Source organism: Bubalus bubalis, chromosome 3, assembly GCF_019923935.1.
Source record: "Bubalus bubalis isolate 160015118507 breed Murrah chromosome 3, NDDB_SH_1, whole genome shotgun sequence".
NCBI lineage: Eukaryota > Metazoa > Chordata > Mammalia > Artiodactyla > Bovidae > Bubalus > Bubalus bubalis.
In genome coordinates, this window is record NC_059159.1 from 23,911,334 (window position 1) to 23,931,751 (window position 20,418).

The following is a 20,418-nucleotide window of genomic DNA, read 5'->3' on the forward strand; positions in this document are numbered from 1 at the left end:
CCAGCAAACAGGAGCTCCAGGCAGGAAGCAGACCCCCCAACACCAAGCGTAAGGGGAGAGTTTCCCATTGGGACCTGGGAATGAGTGGGAGTTAGTCACATGTGTGCGGGGGGGTGGGGTGGGGGGGTGGGGAGGTAGTGGTAATGGAGTGTTCCGGGCAGAGGAAATGGCATTATAGAAGTCCAGGGAGAGGGACTTTCCTGGTGGTCCTGTGGATAAGGTCCACGCTCCTAATGCAGGGGGCCTGGGCTTGATCCTTGGTCAATGCAACTAAGCCTGCATGCCGCAAGGAGACCTAGCATGGCAAACAAGAATGACCAACAGGGAGAGCAGCACATACAAGGACCTCAGGGAGATTCTGGCTGGTTCGAAATAGAAGCAAACCAGATGGGGAGGAAGTGGATGTGGCTAGAGAGGAAATAAGAGCAGCCCCCAGGGACTGACCCCATGCATTAGCTCATTTAATTGCTCTTCAGCTCATTTAATCCTCATAGTGGCCCCAGGAGGGAGGAACTCTTACCATCCCCATTTTTTGGGGATAAGGAAGCTGAGATCTGGAGACAGTCGGTAACTTCTCCAAGATCTCTTCTGGGTCAGGCAGAGTGTGGGTTGGAATGTGGACCTGTCTGACTCCAGACCCAAATTTTCAGCTACTACCCCCATGCCCTTTGTGGCTGCACTTAAAGAGTTTGGATTTTAGCCTCAGAATGTCGAGATCCATTTCGGGTTCAACACAGGCGGTGGTGACTTGGTCTGATTTACATTTCAGAAAGATGTAGGGTGTTAAAATGACACAAGCTCAGCATAAGCCATCTGAAAATAGGAAGCAGCTTTGTCATTGAGGAAAGAGGCTGAGTGTCTGGATCATTTGAGAAAAGGTAGACGCCTCCCCAAAAAAGCACACACACCTGCCTCCAGTTCTTTGAAAAGCTGCCAATTTCTCTGCTGTGTCCTTGGCTAATGAGAATCAGAGGGTGTGAGTCCTAGGGAGGGAGATTCTGGCTGATTCTGCTAAAGATGAGAACTTCAACACAGGGACCTGGGGCACCTGTTACAGAGTGTTTCTGAAGTCTCATCTCTGAGGTCTGGCTTTCTGATTTCACTTTGGCTTGTGGCCTGGTGGATGGCTTTTAATTTTGATCTGACCAGTGGCCTGATTTGTTTCCAGCTGTTCAGTTTCAGGGGGCTGGGCTGGGGCCAGAGGGGCTGAAAAGGTCTTTCTGTGACTGCAGTGACCTGGAGAAGTCGGTGGAGAAGATCCAGAGGGATGTGTCCCACAACCACCGACTGGTGCCCGGGCCCGAGCTGGAAGAGAAGGCGCTGCTGCTGAAGCAGCTCGGGGAGACACTGACTGAACTCAAGGGTGAGCCTGGGGGCACCCCCAGCCCCACCCCAGGCATTGCACCCCCACCCCACTGCCTGTCCTCCCAGCTGTCCAGAGCTGCTCCCTCCTCCCGCTCACTCCTTCCCTTCGCCTCAGCTCACTTCCCAGGCCTGCAAAGCAAGATGCGGGTAGTGCTGCGTGTGGAGGTGGAGGCAGTGAAGTTCCTGAAGGAGGAGCCCCAGCGCCTGGATGGGCTACTCAAGCGGTGCCGGGGGGTCACGGACACCCTGGCCCAGATCCGAAGGTCATTCTATCCCTGACCTCCTATCTCTGACCTGCGATTTCCCATGGGGTCACACACCGGGCCCAGATCCCTTATCCCGACTCCCCGCAGAGGTCAGCGGTGTGCTGACTGGCTCTGCACTTTGACCTGTTACCTTTTGCATGTTGCAGGCTTGGCTCTCCCATTTCCCAGATGCAGTCACCCCTCCCCAGGCCCTTCCATCTGTCCGGCAAGATCCCAGAGCCCCCCTCACACCCCGCCTCCTCCATGCCAGGCTTCCCTCCCAGGGAGCCACGACCCTGCTGACCTCACAGCTGCTCCCAACTCTCCCACCCCAGGCAAGTGGACGAGGGTGTGTGGCCACCCCCAAGCAACCTCCTGAGTCAGTCCCCCAAGAAGATGACGGCCGAGACGGACTTCAACAAGAGCTTAGACTTCGAAATGCCACCCCCTAGCCCTCCGCTGAACCTCCATGAGCTGAGTGGGCCAACCGAGGGGGCCCCTCCAGCCCCCAAGGCGGGCAACCCCACCAAAGGCCTGGATACTCCTGGGAAGAGAAGCATGGACAAGGCTGTGTCTGTTGAGGTGCTGGGCCCGGGATAGGGGGGCTGGGGCTAGGCTCACGCATTCTCACCACCGACCTACGTTGGCCAGTGCCGACACGTGGGACTTGTTCCTGGGGGACAAGGCAATCTGAGAAGCATACTGAGGGTGACATCAGTCCTGCTAGGCAGGAAAGCATATCATAAACCTGTGATAATCAAGGCAGTACAAGAAAAGATTATGTGCTCAATGAAACAGAATAGAATGTCTAAAAGCAGGTCTAAATTTCTCCTGAGAGTACTTGGTTATGAAGGTGGCATTCCAGGCTCGCAGCAAAGGCATGTAATACTCAAGAGAAGCCCGAGGCTCGGATCAAATGGGAGGCTTTCTTTGCATTCCTTGCATGTGTGGCTGAGGCCCCAGAAGTCCAGGAGCAGGGCAGCTGCTTCAGTGCTGACTGTTGGCCCTCCTCTCAAGGCTGCTGAGCGGGACTGGGAGGAGAAGCGGGCAGCCCTGACCCAGTACAGCACCAAGGACATCAACCGGCTACTGGAGGAGACACAGGCGGAGCTGCTGAAGGCCATCCCTGACCTAGACTGTGCGAGCAAGGCCCACCCAGGCCCAGCCCCCACCCCGGACCACAAACCCCCCAAGACCCCCCACGGCCAGAAGGCAGCCCCCCGAACGGAGCCCAGTGGGAGGAGAGGTTCAGGTATGGGGCAGGTAGGGGGTTGCAAAGAGCCCAGAGGAGGGGAGCCCCAGCCTCAGGAACTCTCAGGTTGATGAGGGTGGAGCTTGGGAGTGAAAATTTTTGTGGGTGGGCTATTAGAGAAGCGGGGTGCTGGCCTGACCCTTGGCCACTCAGGAAAGACTGAGACGGATGGGATAGTGCTGGACCGCATCCAGGGATTTTCCCACAGCTGCTGAGAGGACCACACTGGGAGGATGAGAAAGTTCAGGCAGAGGGTCGTCCCCCTGCACGTTTTGTCCAAGCATGTGTGGCAGGAGCCAGGCTGTGCTGAGATGGGGTGCAGCCCTGAGGGATGCAGACGGGGTTCCTGTGCTCCCCAAGCCTGTGAGCTCATAGGGGAAGCAGAAACCCAAGTAGGAAACAGCAGATGTCACTCATTCATTTATTCATTCTTGCCACTTGTATATTTGTTAAGTGCCCATTGTGTGCTAGGGCTTTCCCCGTGGCGCTAGTGGTAAAGAACCCGCCTGCCAGTGCAGAAGACATAAGAGACACAGGTTCGATCCCTGGGTCCAGAAGATCCCCTGGAGAAGGGCATGGCAACCTACTCCAGTATTCTTACCTGGAGAATCCCACAGATAGAGGAGCTTGGCGGGCTACGGTCCACAGGGTTGCAAAGAGTCAGACACAATTGAAGTGACTTAGTGTGCACGCACACATATGCTAGGTGCTAGGGATAAGGAGATGACTACTTTCAAGGAGCTTAAAATGTAGTAGGAGAATAATACTAACATCTGTGTTTATCAGGCACTTACTGTGTGGCAAGAACAACCCCAAATGCTTTCTATGTATTAATTTTTATAATTTTGCAACAAGTCCAGAAGGTGGATGCAGTAATTATTCCCATTTTACAGATGAGGACACTAAGGCTCAATGTGGTTAAGTAATCTGTCCCAGGCCATACCCAGTGTGTAAACCAGAAATAGGAGGCAGGTGCTAAATGCTGTTCTACAGGAGACCCTGAGAGGGCAGGAAGTCCTTCCCATGGGAGGGGGCTTTTCACTGGAGTCTTGCATTTCCCTGGCCAGTGAGAGAGGGCATTCCAGGGAGAAACATCATGTACCAATGCCTGGAGGTATGTGTTTGGTGTTGCTCAGCTGGGTCCAGGCCCGAGAGTAGCAAGCAGAGCTGAAGCTGAAAGGTTGGCAGGCACAGAGGTTTGGGGTTGTGGGGAATCACTGAGGGATCAAAGGAAGAACTGGGGGCAGGGAGAGCCTGGTGGGCAGGGTCAGACTCTTGCAATAGTACTAACTACTCTCTCTTGATGGAGGAAGGATGAAGATCTGTGCCAGGGCGGAGCTGAGGGGTGGGCGGGAAGGTGGTGGATTAGAGTAGCGATTCTCAAACTTGAATGTGCATGTGAAATCACCCAGGGTCTGCTGGCACATGGATTCTGACTCAGCAGCTCGGGCTGGGCCTGAGCTTCTGCATTTCCAACAAGCTCCCAGGGGTGGCCAGCGCTGTTGTTCCCTGGACCAGGCTCTGAGTAGAAGGGATGAGTGCTGTAAGCGGAAGAGTGACAGGGCTTGGGGCTGGATCGCACAGGGATGTAGAAGAGGAGGAGGGGGCCTGTGTCCCTTCCCTGAGATTTCCCCTCTCCTCCTCCCTGGAGGAGGAAGCCAGGTTTACCCTAACCTTGGGGTCAGATGTGGCGCACAGACTCCAGGGTTATGGGTCCCCTGACCCCCAGCCCTTTGGCTGCCCGCAGATGAGCTGACAGTGCCCCGATACCGCACTGAGAAGCCCTCCAAGTCCCCACCGCCACCCCCTCCCCGCCGGAGCTTCCCCTCCTCCCATGGTCTGACCACCACACGCACTGGAGAGGTCGTGGTCACCAGCAAGAAGGATTCGGCCTTCATCAAGGTACCACCCCCCACCTTGTATAGGGGACAGGTACATGGGGTTGAGTGGGAGGAATGCCTGAGAGGACCTCTGGAGACCCTCTGGAGTGGTCCCCTCCCTCAGAGGAAGTGGAAGGAAAAAAGGAGGCTGGCTGGTGGCGACCCTGCTTCTGGCTTGTGCTTCCTCCATGGGAAGGGGCCTGGTAGATGATGCGGAGCTGGGTGGGCAGGTGGGAGATGGTCTGGAAGGGATAGGACCTAGGAGGTGAGCTGGCTGGAGGCAGAGAGAGCCTGGTTTAATGAGGCCCGGGCCTTGCAGAAGGCCGAATCCGAGGAGCTGGAGGTACAGAAGCCCCAGGTGAAGCTGCGCCGGACTGTGTCCGAGGTGGCCCGCCCGGCCTCCACGCCCCCAATCATGGCCTCTGCCATCAAGGATGAGGACGATGAGGACCGCATCATCGCAGAGCTGGAGGTGGGTCAGGGGTCCCCAGGTCATCAGCCAGGCGCCCCCCCTTTCCCCACCATGTGGATCTCAGGGTGGGGTGCTCAGGCTAGGATGAGGGGCTGGATTCCCGGCTCCCCACTGAGGCTGGTTCCGGCCTCTGTCCTTCTTGACCCGGTTTCTTCTCCACTGTAATGGGGGAGGGGGTGTAAGTCCCTCCCTGCATGTTTGAGTTTTTTATTGCAATCTCGGAGACCCCCTACTGCCCTGACACCTCCTCTGCTCTGCGACCCCGTCCCCTAGTATTCTGAGAACGAAGCTCTAACAGCCTCCACCCGTGTGCCTTGAGCCCCTCTCACTGCTGTAAGTCCCCCAGACTCAAGTGTTCTCAGCGCCCCTCCCCGAGAGGCTGGAGACCTGGACCACCAGGGCCTCCGGGAAGAGATAACTCGCAGGGCAGAGTGACCAGTGGCCATGATGAGGGGTCAAGGACTGAGGCTAGGGTCCCTGTGCCCGCCCAGGCCACCCCTCCTTCCTGTACCTCCTCCTCCAAACCTGCCCCCACCTTCTGCTCCCCAGGTGTTTGAGAGAAGCTCAGTGTCTCCCCTCCCCCCCACGCCCCGCCGCCAGCTGATCCCCACCTTGCTGTCCCCCCCGGACCTGGGCCCCCCCAGGGGCTCAGCCCCGGGCCCCACATGGAAGGTAACGGGCTGCCCCCCACCTCTCACAGCGCTCTCTCTGCCTGTGCCTCCACGCTTCCTCTCCTCACTTCTCACGCTAACCCGCCAGAATGTGTCACGTGCCCGAGTCCCGCCACTGCCACAGCCTCACCCCATGACCACCCCGCTCCAAGCACAGGAGCATCACCCTTCCTTCCCTCTCGAGACTCCAGCAGCCTGGCATCTGGTGACCCCTTGGGTCTGCATTTCCTTACAGGCTTGATTCCGAGCCTGGCCCCTGGTGGCTTGAGTATTTAATTCTGATCTACAGCCAGAGTTTAGGTCTGGCTCGAAGCCCAGGTTCTGCCTGGGTCCAAGATTGGAGTTTGGATCTTGCTTGCTACATGACTTTAGGCCCAACTCAAAACCTGACTTCGTCTTGAACACTTGCCTAGCCCCTGCCCCCATCTCCCCACTCTGCTGCCTGTGCCAGGCGGGGGCTCTGTTTCTCCCCCTAGAATCTATGCCTTGTGCTGGGGGCCAGGACACCCAGGAGGAAGGCTCATTTACAGCCTCTCTCCCCACCCCATGGCCCCACCTGGTCACAGAGCTTGGAATAGAAGAAATCCATGCGCTTCCTTGGCTGCTGGTTCCGTCCTTCAGCATTGGGAAGTTCTACCTTCACTCTAACTCCAGTCCTTGCTGCTGTCCTGCTGCACTTATTTCCTTTTTATTCTTTCTCGGGAATTTGCGGGTGACCTGCTGTCTGCACCCCAGGGGACTTGCTTGGGGAGGGGGAGTCGGGGGGCAGTGGTCTGAGCATCTCTCCCTCTGCCCAGTCAGGTTGGAGCAGGAGGGCCTCTGGTCTGGGGAGGCACACACGTGGTCACCTGTCTTGTGTGGCTCTCTGGGCCCACAGTGCTGGCTTCCACCTGATCTCTAGCCTGGCTTGAGGCCTGGTGGTGCTTTGGCTCCCTGGCAGGGGGAGCAGATGGGCAGTGAACAGGTAGACAGGCTGTCTGCTGGGCAGAGAATGGGCATGGAGCAGCCCAAGGAGCCGTCTGGGGGTGAGTGGTGTGTCAGGGCTGCACTGGGCCAGCTGTGCCCTCAGCACCTGGGCACGCTGCACCCAGCCACTACTCCTTTCTGGCCCTGGAAGCTCCTGAAGGGGCCCAGCGGGCAGAGCCCCTCCACTGGCCCTTCGGGCTGGCTGCCCCCTGCATCCGGAGGCGCCGGCAGGCAGTGGAGCCGGGTGGGCGTGGGCCGCCCTCACTGACTTCCCACTCTGCACCTCCCACATCCAGGTAAGCAGGCGGCAGAGCTGGGTGGGTTCCCTTGGGAGGGGGGCTGGGGGGTCCCTGCTGCCCCCCACGTATCTCCCCATGGTTCGTTTTAGTGGCAAGAGCACTGGACTTGGAGTCAGACTTCCTGGGTTCAAGTCCTGGCTCTGCCACTAGCTAGCTGTGGGTAAGTGACCTTGAGTAAATTACAGGACACCCCCTCACACACCTGTTTCCTCATCTGTAAAGTGGTGAAAATAGTAACCGTTTCATGGGGAACAGAAAGGATTAAAGATGAAGGCATATGCGGCAGTTCCTGGTATAAGACTGCTCAGAATTAGACCAGAGTTTACTCAGCTGTGGTAGGGTGATTGGGGGCCTCTCTCTGTGCCCCCATAAAAGCCCGAGCCAGGGACGTTCACACAGAGGCGGGTGCTCTAGCTTTGCCCAAGCTGGTGCAGCAGAGGACTTGGCCGAGCCTGCCCACTGTGGCTGTGAAGCCCTCAGAGAAAGCTCCAGAAGTAGGGGGTGGGGACGAGGAATCTCTGGCCTAAGATGAGGATGTCAGACCCGTTCTCCGAGGTCAGAGGCCAACACCCAGTCTCCACCCTCATGGGGCTGCGGGTCTCGGACATTCAGTTCTATGTAACAGATAGCTAACATCTATCAAACACTTACACCGTGCCAGGCACTGTTCCAAGCACATGCCCACGTGAGCTCATGTCATCCTCCACCAGCCTTGTGTCATTGTTACCCCATCGCATAGATGGGCAAACTCCTGGCAGTAACCATGAGACCTGCTCCCAGAATTTAACATGGCTGCTGAGAAGTAAACATGTAGAGTGGGACTTCCAGGTGGCCCTACTGGTAAATAGCCCACCTACCAATGCAGGACACGTAAGAAGCTCGGGTTCAATCCCTGGGTCGGGAAGATCCCCTGGAGGACGGCATGGCAACCCACTCCAGTGTTCTTGCCTGGAGAATCCTCATGGACAGAGGAGCCTGGCGGGCAACCAGTCCATAGGGCCACAAAGAGTCGAACACAACTGAAGTGACTTAGCACGCACGCATCTGTGCTTCTAAGTAAATTGGCATCTTTGCTGGGAGGTGGAGACGATAGGGTGTGGTGAAAAGAGGCCTGAGTTCTAGTCCAGCGTTGCCTCTAACTTGTTGGGTGAACTCAGTCGGGACCCTCCCCTGCCTCAGTTTCCCCATCTGCTACAGGAAGGGACTGGGCTCACCCACATGCACCCCCCTCCCAATGCGGGGGTGTTTGGTTACAGGGATCACACCCTCCCTCATCTCTCTTCTTCCTTCAGGCTGCCACAGGCCCGAGGCCCTTCTCTGTCCCCCGGATCGTCTTGACGGAATGTGCTCCCATCCCTCCTTCCCCACCAGAGACCAGGCTTGAGGAACCCGGGCTTAGAACAACCCCCACCCCACGACCCCGGACTCTGGCCAGCGGCCTCCTGGGCCGGGATAATCCACCAGCCCCGCCAGGGATGGTGGCTGCGGCTTCCCAGGCCTGGAACAGCCCGATGCTAGAGAAGGAAGGGGTGGCCCTGAAGACACTGGTGACAGGCGACTGCAGCCCAGAAAGAGGAGGAGCTGGGATCCCCAGTCCTTGGGGACCTGCCCCAGAGCGGACCCAAGAACCCTCCACTGCAGAGACCCCCCCAGAGGAGACCCGCAAGGACTCTGGACACCACACCCCGCCCTGCAGTGGGGAGCGCAAGGCTCAGTGTGCTGCCATCACCCAGCGGATGGACAGCCTGCAGGAGACGCTCCAGGAGCTGGAAGCCACTCTGAGCCAGATGGGCATGGCCTCTGCCACGGGGCCCCCTGGCAGCCCCCCACCTCTGCCCCCTGGTCCCCAGGTGGCTGCCTGCCGCTCCAGTCTGTCTGTCTTCAGAGCAGGAGGGAGTCGGGGGCTGCAGGAGCACCATGCCAGCCCCCCTCCTCCTACTAGCCTCTCTCAGCCCCACCGCCCTCCTGGGAGCCTGGTGCCAGGCTGGGTTTGCAGGCAGAGCCCCTGGCAGGCTGGGAAGCTGGCCTGCCCGGGGATCAGCCTAACCAGCCCTGTTGGGGACCAGGGCCTCTCCCCTTTGCTCTGTATCTGTAAACCAACAAATAAAGTTCTTTCCCCCTTTTCCATCCCCACACTCCCCTCCTCCTCTCCTGTCTGACTTTCTCTGTCTCTGTGGTTTCTCTGCCTGCGCTTCTGGATCCCCAAAGCCCTTCTGGGCAGGCCTGGTCCCTGGAGTTGTTCAAGGGGGCTGGACTGGTCCATCTCTAGGGAGACTTCGCCCCTATCCTCCCATTCAAAGGAAAATGTGGGCCTGGGGCTGCCAATCCTACTTTGTTGGCAATTATAAAGACCCCTGGGCTTTCCTAATAGTGCAGTTGGTAAAGAATCCACCTGCAACGCAAGAGACCCAAGTTCGATTCCTTGGTTGGGAAGATCTGCTGGCGAAGGGATAGGCTACCCACTCCTGTATTCTTGGGCTTCCCTTGTGGCTCAGCTGGTAAAGAATCCGCCTGCAATGCAGGAGACCTGGATTCAGTCTCTGAGTTGGGAAGATCCCCTGGAGAAGGGAAAGGCTACCCACTCCAGTATTCTGGCCTGGGGAATTCCATGGACAGTATAGTCCTTGGGGTCACAAAGAGTCAGCCGCAACTGAGCGACTTTCACTTTCACTTTCATAAAGACCTCTCTCCCAAATCTCGGATATGTTCTCCAGGGCCCAGGATGGAGCCCCTTGCCAGGAGTGGGAATGATGCCAGGGACCCTTACTTTAAAAACAATTCCCCCAGAAGGGCACCAGCTGCCCCTGTGCCACTAAAGGAAACCACCAAAGAGCTCTCACTTGGGAGTTCTGGGAATCTGACTGGGGTTCCGTCCTCTCCCCTGCGGGGAAGCCTTAACCCTGGCCTCAGAGAGTGGGCCTGAGTCCTGGATGGGGGTATGAAGCCGGGGAGGGCTCTCCAGGTCTCAGAGGGCCTACTGTACCTAGGGCGCCTGTGTGATCCCATCTCCAGCTCTGACCCTGTTCCTCTTCGTGCAGAGCGGCGGTGGCAGCGTGCCCCCCATGAAGGTGGTGACTCCAGGGGCCTCTAGGCTGAAGACGGCCCAGGGCCAGGCAGGCAGCCCCGACAAAGGCAAGCATGGCAAGCAGAGGGCCGAGTACATGAGGATCCAGGCCCAGCAGCAGGTAAGCCTGAGTGCCTCGGGGGCAGGGCCGCGGCCCCACGCAGCCCCCACCCCCACCTCACCTCCAGCCTCCGGCAGTGCTGTGCACTCCTGCTGGGCCTGGCTGTCTCCTGCCAGTATTCCTGTGCCCACCATCCTGCGGCTGTCCAGGGAGGTCCTACCAGTCAGGACTACCCCACTGGTCCCTCAAACCATTTTCTCCTTCCTCTCTCCAGTACCAGTGCTCAGGATCTGGTTGAGAACATAGCCAGATCACTGATCACTTCTCTTGCAGAAGGCCCCTCACTCAGGGCCAGAGAGGACCATCTCCCCAGCTGTTCCCGGACGGAGTGAGCGGACCCCAGTGCCTGGGCCCTTCTAAGGCTGGTGCCCTGGGGTGTGGGAGGGGGCCTTTATTCCTGGTCTTCCTGCCACTCCTCCCCCTCCTCTGCCTCCTTCCCTCTGCTCTCAGATCCCACCTGCTCCTTGGCCCTCTGCTCTCAACTCAGCCTCCCTCTTAGTTTTTAGGCCACCTCCCAAGTGAGGGAGAAACCAGTTTTGCATCTCCTTTTCAGCCTTGTGCTTGGGTTGTAGTGGGGTGCAAAGGAGTGGTGAGGGTGCTGTACCCTCTTTCAGATTAAAGGATGGTATGTAGAGGTGGCAGCCTCACCCATGGCCCACCTGTGGCCTGATCAGAAGATGCAGGGTGGTCCCTGGGCCTAGATGTCAGGAAAGACCTTTAGTTCACTCATGCGGTTCAGTATTTCCAAGCAGCTCCTGTATTCTAAGTGCTGGGTGGGAGTAGGGGAAGGAAATGTCCAGATGCTATGACTTGAAGAAGGTTCTAGGCTCAGAGGTAGGAGGTTAGAGATGGGTAAATCCAGTCACCTCCTTGACAGACCAGGGGACAGCTCAGAAAAGGAAGGGAATTTCCCAAGGGCCCACAGCAAGGTGGCATCAGAGCCAGGACTGGGACCCCAGGATCTCAAAGCTCTTCCCACCACACAGCTCTGCAGCCGCCTTGGGCACACGGGCCTGTGGGTTCTCTCAGAGTCCAGTGGAGACGGGCCAGCCAGGCCCCTCACTAGCTCCCTGCTGGCCCGCTGTCTTCTGCGCGGGTCCCCAGACGCACCCCAGCCCTTCTTCATGTCACCGCCTTGTTCCCGTGTCCTGTCCAGGCTGGTCTCTCCTCGGGGTCTAGAACAGCAGCTGACATTCTGCCAGACACACGTTTGCCCACTGCACACTCCCCACTCTGAGGAAGGGCCTTATTATCCCCATTTGACAGATGAGGAAACTGACGCTTTACCCAAAGTCACACGGCTGACAAACAGTGGAGGGGGTTTCAAATCCAGACTGCCTGACACCTCTGTCTCTCACCCTCCGCCCCTCCTGCCCCTCTACTCTGGCACACATTGCCTCAGTCTCTTCAGCGGGCATTTCCCTCCTCTGTAATTAGGTTCCCCATCTCTCCCCCTGACTCCCAACTCCCCCAGCACCCAGCTCCTCTGCCTACTGCCCTCTCTCCTGCCCCTCCAGTTACTTCTATCACTTCTCCTTCGTTCATTCCTCGGCCCGGGCCCACTCTGAGCCTCATGCCTGGGCTCTGGTGGCCTCTTCACCACTCTGCAGTCTGCTCCTGGCATCTTCTCTCTAATGAAGTATTACATGTTTCTTGTAGAGGTGTTTTAGTAAAGAGACATCACAAAGAGGCAGGGAAACAAATCACCCTGTGCGTCAGAACCCAGTGCAAGCCTTCCTGTTTCCTGTGAATTCTGTGACCTCTCTCCTATCCTCCCAGACCCGTGGGGCGGGGAGGGCTATTTTAAAATGCTGATTGGGTTGTATCACTGCCCCAGCTTACCACCTGTGCCCTGCAGCCCCAGCTGGATTTAAAAAAATCATAACTCCCTCACTGACTGCCCTGACGCTTCACCTCCATTCGTTTCAGCTGCCCTGCATCACCTGGCCTTCCGTCCTCCAGCTGGGGCACTGCTCCTCCCAGCTCCGTTTGTGACCCTGGTCAAAGTCCTCTGCCTTCTGCAGGCTCTTTTCTCATCTGTACAATGGGGACCAGAACCCAGGGGCAGTCTTCTGAGCTCCTGTAATACTGGGTGTGGAAAATAGCTTCGAAAGCCACAGAGTGCTCTCCAAAGAGGAGTCACCGCTGTGCTCAACTGCACTGTCCCTTTGGCAGGGCCAGGGGCTGGGCAGAGGCCTCTCCCTCACTTCTTGGGTCTAACACTAGGAGCTCCAAGCTGCCTTGGCAGTGATGAAAGGGAGAGGAATAGAAGCGCCAGGACCAGACACAGAAATTGGGGTAGAAGAGTGGAGAAAGGGGTACACCTGTGCCTGGTATTACAGAGAAATCAGGGGAAATGATTGAGGAAAAGTGCTTGGATGTTGTGCTCAAGGGAGTGGGATAGACTTTTCTGATGGTCGAGTGGTTAAGAATCTGCCTGCCAATACAGGGGACATGGATTTGATCCCTGGTCTGGAAGATTCCACATGCCTCAGGGCGACTGAGCCCATGCTCCACAACTATTGATCTTGCACACTAGAGCCCGTGTTCCACAAGAGAAACCACCTCAATGAGAAGTCTAAGCGCTGCAACCAGAGAGCAGCCGTCAGTCGCTGCAACTGGAGAAGGCTAGTGAGACAGACCCAGTGCTGTCTAAAATAAATAAATACATTAAAAAAAAAAAAGATTCAGGGGTGGGATAAGAACCAGATTCCCAGGGGATGAGGATCAAGGGCTTGGTGTGGGCATGAAAACTGAACATCCCCTCTTCTACTTGGGCTAAGCAGTCTGCTGAATATTGTGTATCTCCTTGGATGACTCCAGTGATGAGGCTATAATGAAGTGAACAACAGGAGATGTTGAGGCACTCAGGGACCAGTGAGAGCTGGAAGCTGGACCTCCCTGGGGAGAGGGACCTGGGGGTGTACAGTTTAGGGAGTCCTTTGAGAGCTGAACAGTAGGCACCATAGTTACAGGGGGCACAGCATGCCTGCAACCCACACCGAGTCGGGAGGGAGTAGAGAAGAAACGTTACCCCTTCTCTCTTCCCACCCTGTCCTAACCCCCATTGGCCAGACTCAACAAGAGGCCAGTCAGCCAAGGGATGGCCGGGTTGACCAAACTGGCCACAGAGCAGAAATCAGATTTGGGGATGTTAAGTAAAATAGAAAATAGCACTCCTTTTCTGTACCAATTTTAAGCATATATATCTTATTTAATGCTCAGAACAACTTTATATCTTCATATGTGCATTAACCACTTTGTCACTGCCACATCCCTACAGCACCTAGAATAGTTCTCAGCACATGCAGGCACTCAGTAAATATTTGTTGGCTAGGTGAATGAGTGGTTGGATGAATGAATGAATTTGCCAGTGATCAGGCCCAATCCAAATGGAACTAGACAATGCAGACTTGAAATATTAATATACTAATGATATAATAATAACAGCTACCATTTATTGCCTGCGTCCTGAGTGCAGGCACTGGGTCTTGGGTTCTGTGTACAGCATCTCAACCTGATTCTGATGCTGTAGAGTCTGTTATCCTTGCTTAGCAGGTGAGAACATGAAGATCCAGGGAGATACCTGCCAGAGGTCGCACAGTTAGGAAGTGGCAGAGCTGGGACTTAGAGCCAGAGTTGCCGGGGACAAATCCAGTGGTCCTAATGCTGGATTTTCTGCTGCTTTGGCGGGAAGCATAACTTCGTGGGCACCACCAAGCCTTGGAGAGCTGCCACTCATGATGGGAATGCTGTTGACGAGAACGTCAAGGGAGCAATTTTGGCTTCACTTGTGGCAGTTTGAGTAGTTTTAGCCACAAATAATAGAAACTCCAATTTAAAATGGCTTAAACAGCAAGGAAAAGTTTTATCAGAACAAGAAGCCGGGAGGCTCCAGGGTTGGGGAATTCATCTACTCAAGGACATCAGGACCTGGGTTCCTTCCATATTTTGGTTCTGTTGGCCCATCCTTCCACCCCCCACCCCCAACACGGCTGCCTTCATTTCAGGGCTGTAAGTATACAGATCATTTCTTTTTTAAAGCTTGACTTTAAATAATTTATTTAATTTCTTTTGACTGCTGGGTCTTGGTTATTGCAAGGGCTTTCTCCAGTTGCAGCGAGTCAGGGCTACTCTCTAATTGCAGTGTGCGGGCTTCTCATCGTGGTGGCTTCTCTTGTTGCAGAACACGGGCTCTAGGCACGTGGGCTTCAGTGGTTGTGGCACACGGGTCTAATTGCCCCATGTCTTGTGGGATCTTCCCAGGCCAGGGATTGAACTGGTGTCCCCTGCATTACAAGGCAGATTCTCAACCATCAGACCACCAGGGAAGCCCCACAGATCATTTTAGAAACAGGAGAACCTTCCCCAGAGACTCCCAACACATCTCCCCTCTCTTCTTATTGCTCATCCCTAGATCAGTCACTGGCTAGAAGGGAACAGCCTGAACTGCCATTGGTTCTATTCCCCCTTGGGCTAGAGGAAGCCCTGCCTCTTCTGGCAACCCAGTGCCTGATTCAGGCAAATAATAAGGAAGAAGGGCATGTGGGGTGGGGACAGTGGCACTGGGAATGACCCTGGAGGAGGCACCAACTGGGTTGGCAGCATCAAGATGATCTATTATTACATGGGCAATGGTACTCAGTCATGTCTGACTCTTTGCCCCCATGGACTGTGGCCTATCAGGCTCCTCTGTCCATGGAATTTTCCAGGCAAGAATACCCTAGTGGGTTGCCATATCCTACTCCAGGGGATCTTCCCAACCCAGGGATCGAACCCGAGTCTATTGCATCTCCTGCACTGGCAGGCAGAATTTTTACTCTTAGCTACGTGGGAAGCCCCAAGATAACCTATACTTGCGTGGGAATCTGCGTCTCATAGCCTGGAGGGACAGGTCAGCATGCTGAGGGTGCCTGGAGAGGGCTAGACTCTGGCCCACAGGAAGAGGAGGGGTGTGGAGTTCAACCCTTTGGGTGGATCTGGCTAATGGTTCCTGTTTCCCCCAGCTAAAAGCTGACCATCTGTGTATGAGGTTTCTGCCTGTCACAAAGGCAAAGCTCTTTCTCTGGACATAATTAAGAGCAACGGGGGAGGACTGGCTGGTGACAGGGAAGCAATGAAAACCTTCAGAGGCAGCAGCTGTATCAGTTGGGAACTCTGAGCAGCACGGGACAGGGTCACTGGGCACAGTGGGACACGTTCCCTCAGTTTCAGAAAAGTGGTGGGCACTCTCCTGGAAGGGAAGATGGCCTGAGAGGATGTTACAAAACATGCTCACGGAGCAAGTAGAAGAGGTGTCGATGAAAAGCAGGGGTGTCCACGTAAGCTGGTGACCGCTGCTGCTCCCTGGAGCTTAAAGGCCTTGCACCAGCTATGGGAGAACAGGGAGGGGGCATCTTCCCAATGAGGACACCTCGCCTGAGTGAACGCAGGAGTCAGGGGGCAGCACAAGCTGGGAGGGAGGTTCGCGAGACCAAAGTTTGGGACGGAGTGAGGCTCTTGACAAATGCTAAAGGGAAGGAATGGGGAAAGCTCGTAACTAGAGAGGCAAGCTGAGACCAAAGAAGACAGTCAGGAGGGAACCAACAGCTGACTTGGGACGCAGGGGGATGTGGAGAGACTCAGGAGGAAGGGGACATGCCTCCTTGCCCGCCTGGGTTTGGGAGAAAAAACTCTAAATGGGAAATGGTGGGAGGGGAGGGGCGAGACTGGAGCCTACAGTAAGTGACAAGGGAGTAAGAGATCCACCCAAAGGGTTGAACCCCACACCCCTCCTCTTCCTGTGGTTGTCTTTAAATGAGTCCATCTCCAGGCCGGGGTACCGGGACCCCTCCAACGCAGGCCATGCCAGGCACATGGGTTCCACAAAGGGCTGGATGATTCAAAGGATGGCGGGCTGTGGGCCTGGAACCCTTCTGAGAAAGGAGTGAGCAGCCACAGTCAGGATGAAAGGAGATAGAAGACCCAAACAGTGAACTCATGCCTGGATTTTCATAAAGGGGAAAATGTAGACCACAGACCACAGTGTGGTGAGCAAAATCCAGAGATAGTTCACTGTGCACATGTGGGAAGAAATGTGATCAGCAACCTCAAGGGCAGGTTCACTGTCAGCCAGTCAGATAACTGTGGTCACTTCCCTTCCTGGTGGCAGGGGGCACCTTGCTTTCCACCCCCCACCCCCCCCACAAGGCATCTGATAGAGGCTGCCAAGCAGCCAGATAATTATGTAGGTCGAGGAGAAGTGGCGTGGCCATGCCCAGGCGGGACCTGCAGGGTGTCTCTTGCAGTGTGCCACAGTGCTCTGCTTCGAGTCCTCGTCCCTCTTTTCTTTAATCAGGGCACTTTGGTTATCACACTGCTGCTGCTGCTGCTAAGTCACTTTAGTCGTGTCCGACTCTGTGCGACCCCATAGACGGCAGCCCAGTAGTAGCTAAGGAAGGCTGGGAGGGACAGTGGATACAACTACAGGGAGAAAACCTGGTCTGTGTTACCCTAACCCAGTGATCTCAGAGTTAACTGTGCGGCAGGATCACGTGCGGCACTGGCCTAAAACGCAGATTCCTGAGCTCATAGGACAGATGGATCCTGGGGCAGAGTCCAGGAATCTGCATTTGTAAGAGGTCGTCCCCTCTAGGAGATGCAGATGGGTCTAGAACCCTGTCACGTCTCCAGGACCAGTGTAGGTGCCAGAGGTCTGCTGGAGGTGGGGAGGGGGCACAGCTATTTCTTAACTATCAGAGATGACCTGTGAGTGCCAGACACGTCATGAGGGGGTGGCTCCCCATTACCCACAAGGCACAGCTCAAAGTTGGAGGAACACTTGTGGGGCAGGAGGTGGGGGTGGGCGTGGGGGTCCTGAGGGTTCCAGGAGGACAAGTTCACTCGTCAGCTTCCACCAGAAGACCTCCTGCTGAAGTTGGAAGGGGCCCCGGTCGGGCTGCTTCTCCCCTCCTGCCTCCCCTTTGGCAGCGAATGTTTCATTTCTTCCTTCCCTTCCTTGCCCTCTCCCCGTCCCCACCTGGTCTGGTTCTGCTCCCTGTCCTGCTTCCCATTCTGGTCCTGGGCTGGCCTTCCTTGTGCTTCTCTGGTCTCTCTTCTGCCTTCTGTCTTTCCTGTCAGTAACTGTGGACTTAACCGCCCACCCCAGGCCCTTTGTTCCAACCCCGTGTTCCCCTTTCTACCCCTGCTCTGGCACCTTCCTCCCCTGTCTCAGAGGACCACTCTCTCCAGATGTTCCTCTGGTTTCTGGTTTTTGCAGTTAATTTTCTCTTGAATTTGTGGAAATTTTTCATTTTTTAAAACTGTAGGGTAGGATAAATTGGGAGTTGAGATTGACATATAAACACTACTATGTATTAAAGATTGGGATTCCCTGGTGGATCAGATGGTAAAGCATCTGCCTGTAATTCGGGAGACCCGGGTTCAATCCCTGAGTTGGGAAGAAACCCTGGAGAAGGAAATGGCAACCCACTCCAGTACTCTTGCCTAGAAAATTCCATGGATAGAAGAGCCTGGTGGGCTACAGTCCATGGGGTCACAAAGAGTCGGACACGACTGAGCGACTTCACTTTCTCTCACTTTCTATGTATAAAACAGATAACTGAGAACCTAAAAAAACTAACTGGGGGCCAGCACAAAGGCTCCCCATCTTCTCTCTGACCCCAACCTCTGCTTTTGTTCTAGGCCACTAAACCATCTAAAGAGATGAGTGGTTCGAATGAGACCTCAAGCCCAGTCTCAGAAAAGCCTTCGGCTTCCAGAACCTCCATCCCCGTATTGACTTCCTTTGGAGCGAGGAATTCTTCCATCTCCTTCTAGAAGCTTCCTTATAACCCCAGCCCAGCCTGCCCTCCTCCTCCTTCCCTGCCATATCTCTCTTTCCTCTGCTTCCCTTTGTTTCCACCTCATTGTCCAGAATCTCTGAAGGGTTTGCCATGGATGCGGCCCTCTCAGCTCTCTCTGCCCATCCCCTGTTGGTGTTTTTGGTTTTTTGAATGATTCACTTTTGTCTTTTTTTTTTTTAAGGAAAGAAAAAAAAGCAAACCAGTAAAACTAAAGACCAAAACACACCACCTTCCCTTGATTTCCTATTCCAAAATGGCGCACTTCCTGTCATCGTCCTTCCCCTGTCTCTTTCCCCACACTCTCTCCCAGGTTCATCCTGAAGTTCCTACACCCTTGCCCTCCCTTCTCACTTTCCCCCCACACTTCCCAAGAGCACTCCAAACAAACTCTGAGCCACGGAGACTTGGAGCAGCAAGACACCCCCTTTTCCCCTTCCTCAGAAACCTTCCTGGAGGAAAACCTGGACATTGGACCAACCCCAAAATCAGGCTAGAAAATTGGACGTAAGGAGACTTTGGCCCTGGAGGCGCCCCACCTGCCCACCCTCGGGACATGACTGAATTCTGCTGCTTCTCTGCTCCCATCCACTCATGCCTGGGTGGGCCTGGAGTCAAGACAGGTGGGCTGGAGGGGGAGGCCAGAGTCAGAGGGGCCTCAGGGTGGTGTGACGCCACTGAATCTGTGTGTCCCTGGAGAGGAGCTGGCTTCCCGGAACCACCTCCCTGCAGTGAGGAGCTGCCTGGCCCATGCCAATGGGAGGAATGGGGCACCTTTGGACTGCTGGCTGTGGACGGTGGGTTGAGCAGACAGCCTGATGCTGGGGACACTGCCTTGGGAGAGGGCAGCCCCGAGGAGGGGTATCTGGTACTTTTAGTTTCCTAATTTAGCACTTTAAATGATATTAACTTATTTAATGGGGTGGGATGGACAAGAATGAAGGGCCTAGCAAATTAGACTTAGAGGCCTAGAGGGTGGGAAGGGTCTGGTTGTGAGGGAAGTGGGGGCAATAGAGAGGGGGTTGATGGGGGGCAGCGAGGACAGCTCTGACCCCACAGGTGGGCTGACTTGACCTTTAACCATCCTCTCTGAGATTTGAGGGTTTTCAGGGAAGGCGTTAGAGATGGTTTTTAAAATGGGGAGCTGGTGACCCTGGTGAGATTCTCAAGGGTCCTTGAGGCCTGACCAGCCAGCCAGTGCCCCCAACCTCCAGCCCGTGGGCACCCGCCTTGCAGAGGCTGTGGGCAGTGAGGCTTTTGATGGGGGTCCTGAGAAGGGGAGGGAGAGATCAGTTTTGGCTCTCAGCAAACCCCCCCACCCGCAGGGCACAGTGAGGGGCCAGCAGGGAGATTCTGTGGGTGGGGGAGGAGGAGGATGGAGAGAGGTCCCCAGGGAGCAGGATTCCTGTTTGGAGCACAAAGTGGAGTAAGCACAGGGGAGGAGGGGGTTGGAATTAGTCACCCCCCACAGAAAGCACAGAGAGAAGGAGCCATTGAAGGAGCAGAACCTTCTGGGGCCTGGCGCCTGAGGAGAGCCAGGGGGAGCTGTTGAGGGCTGGGGAGGGAGGGGACACTGGGTTGTGTTACTTCATTTTCTTTTTTTGTTGTTGTTTTTGTTGGTTCATCCTTGTTTTCTAGCTTTGGATCATTTTTGTACAAAGGCAAGCAAGCCTTTTTGAAAAATAACAAAAGAAGAGGAAAAAAAAAACCCCTCCCCCCAAAAAAATAACCCTGGAAAATAGAAAAAAAAAAAAAAAAAGGACCTCATAAATGATGCAATTACTTTTAATTGCAGGCAACTCTTTACATTTAAGTGAAGTGTCTTAACATTTTATATTGTTTTAAAAATATATTTACATATTATATATATATAATATACGTAATATAAATATATATAAATATTTAAAAAAGAAAAAAAAAAGAAAACCACAGCACTCTCCCTGGCCGCTCTTTTGGCGGGGGAGGGGGCTGGAGGGTGGGCGCATCGGCCTGGTTTCTGTGGTCCAGTGAAATGGTTTGGTTTGATTCGGCTGTACAGAGACCCCCTGACTTAGGAGGAGAGGGGGAGTGGTGCCCCCTCCTCCCTCCACTCCATTGCCCTTTGCTTGCTACTTTTCCCTTGCCCCGCCTCCACCCTCAGCCCTGTGCCCTGAATGTTTGCCCCACCGTCATTGTCCTGAGTTGAATGTCCCTTTGTGGGGGAGGGGAAGGGGGCGTGTCCATCCATGAGGGGGCAGATGGA

At 55.2% G+C, this 20,418-nt stretch overlaps 1 protein-coding gene across 4 annotated transcripts in view; it reads left to right on the forward strand.

Moving 5' to 3' along the window:
• SRCIN1 (SRC kinase signaling inhibitor 1) overlaps nucleotides 1–18,402 on the forward strand; it is a 67,521-nt gene extending 49,119 nt beyond the window's left edge. For 2 of the 4 annotated variants that reach the window (XM_006074334.4, XM_006074335.4), the window contains 8 exons: nucleotides 1,233–1,363; nucleotides 1,481–1,628; nucleotides 1,946–2,192; nucleotides 2,628–2,862; nucleotides 4,610–4,764; nucleotides 5,062–5,214; nucleotides 10,189–10,335; nucleotides 18,019–18,402. In XM_006074334.4, coding sequence (XP_006074396.2) covers nucleotides 1,233–1,363; nucleotides 1,481–1,628; nucleotides 1,946–2,192; nucleotides 2,628–2,862; nucleotides 4,610–4,764; nucleotides 5,062–5,214; nucleotides 10,189–10,335; nucleotides 18,019–18,153 — 1,351 coding nt within the window. In that variant the 3' untranslated portion in view covers nucleotides 18,154–18,402. Of the gene's footprint in view, nucleotides 1–1,232; nucleotides 1,364–1,480; nucleotides 1,629–1,945; nucleotides 2,193–2,627; nucleotides 2,863–4,609; nucleotides 4,765–5,061; nucleotides 5,215–5,763; nucleotides 5,887–8,442; nucleotides 9,633–10,188; nucleotides 10,336–18,018 lie in introns of those variants that run through there. The other 2 variants (XM_025280240.3, XM_044939031.2) reach the window with 1 other exon arrangement.
• The last annotated feature ends 2,016 nt before the right edge of the window (nucleotides 18,403–20,418 follow it).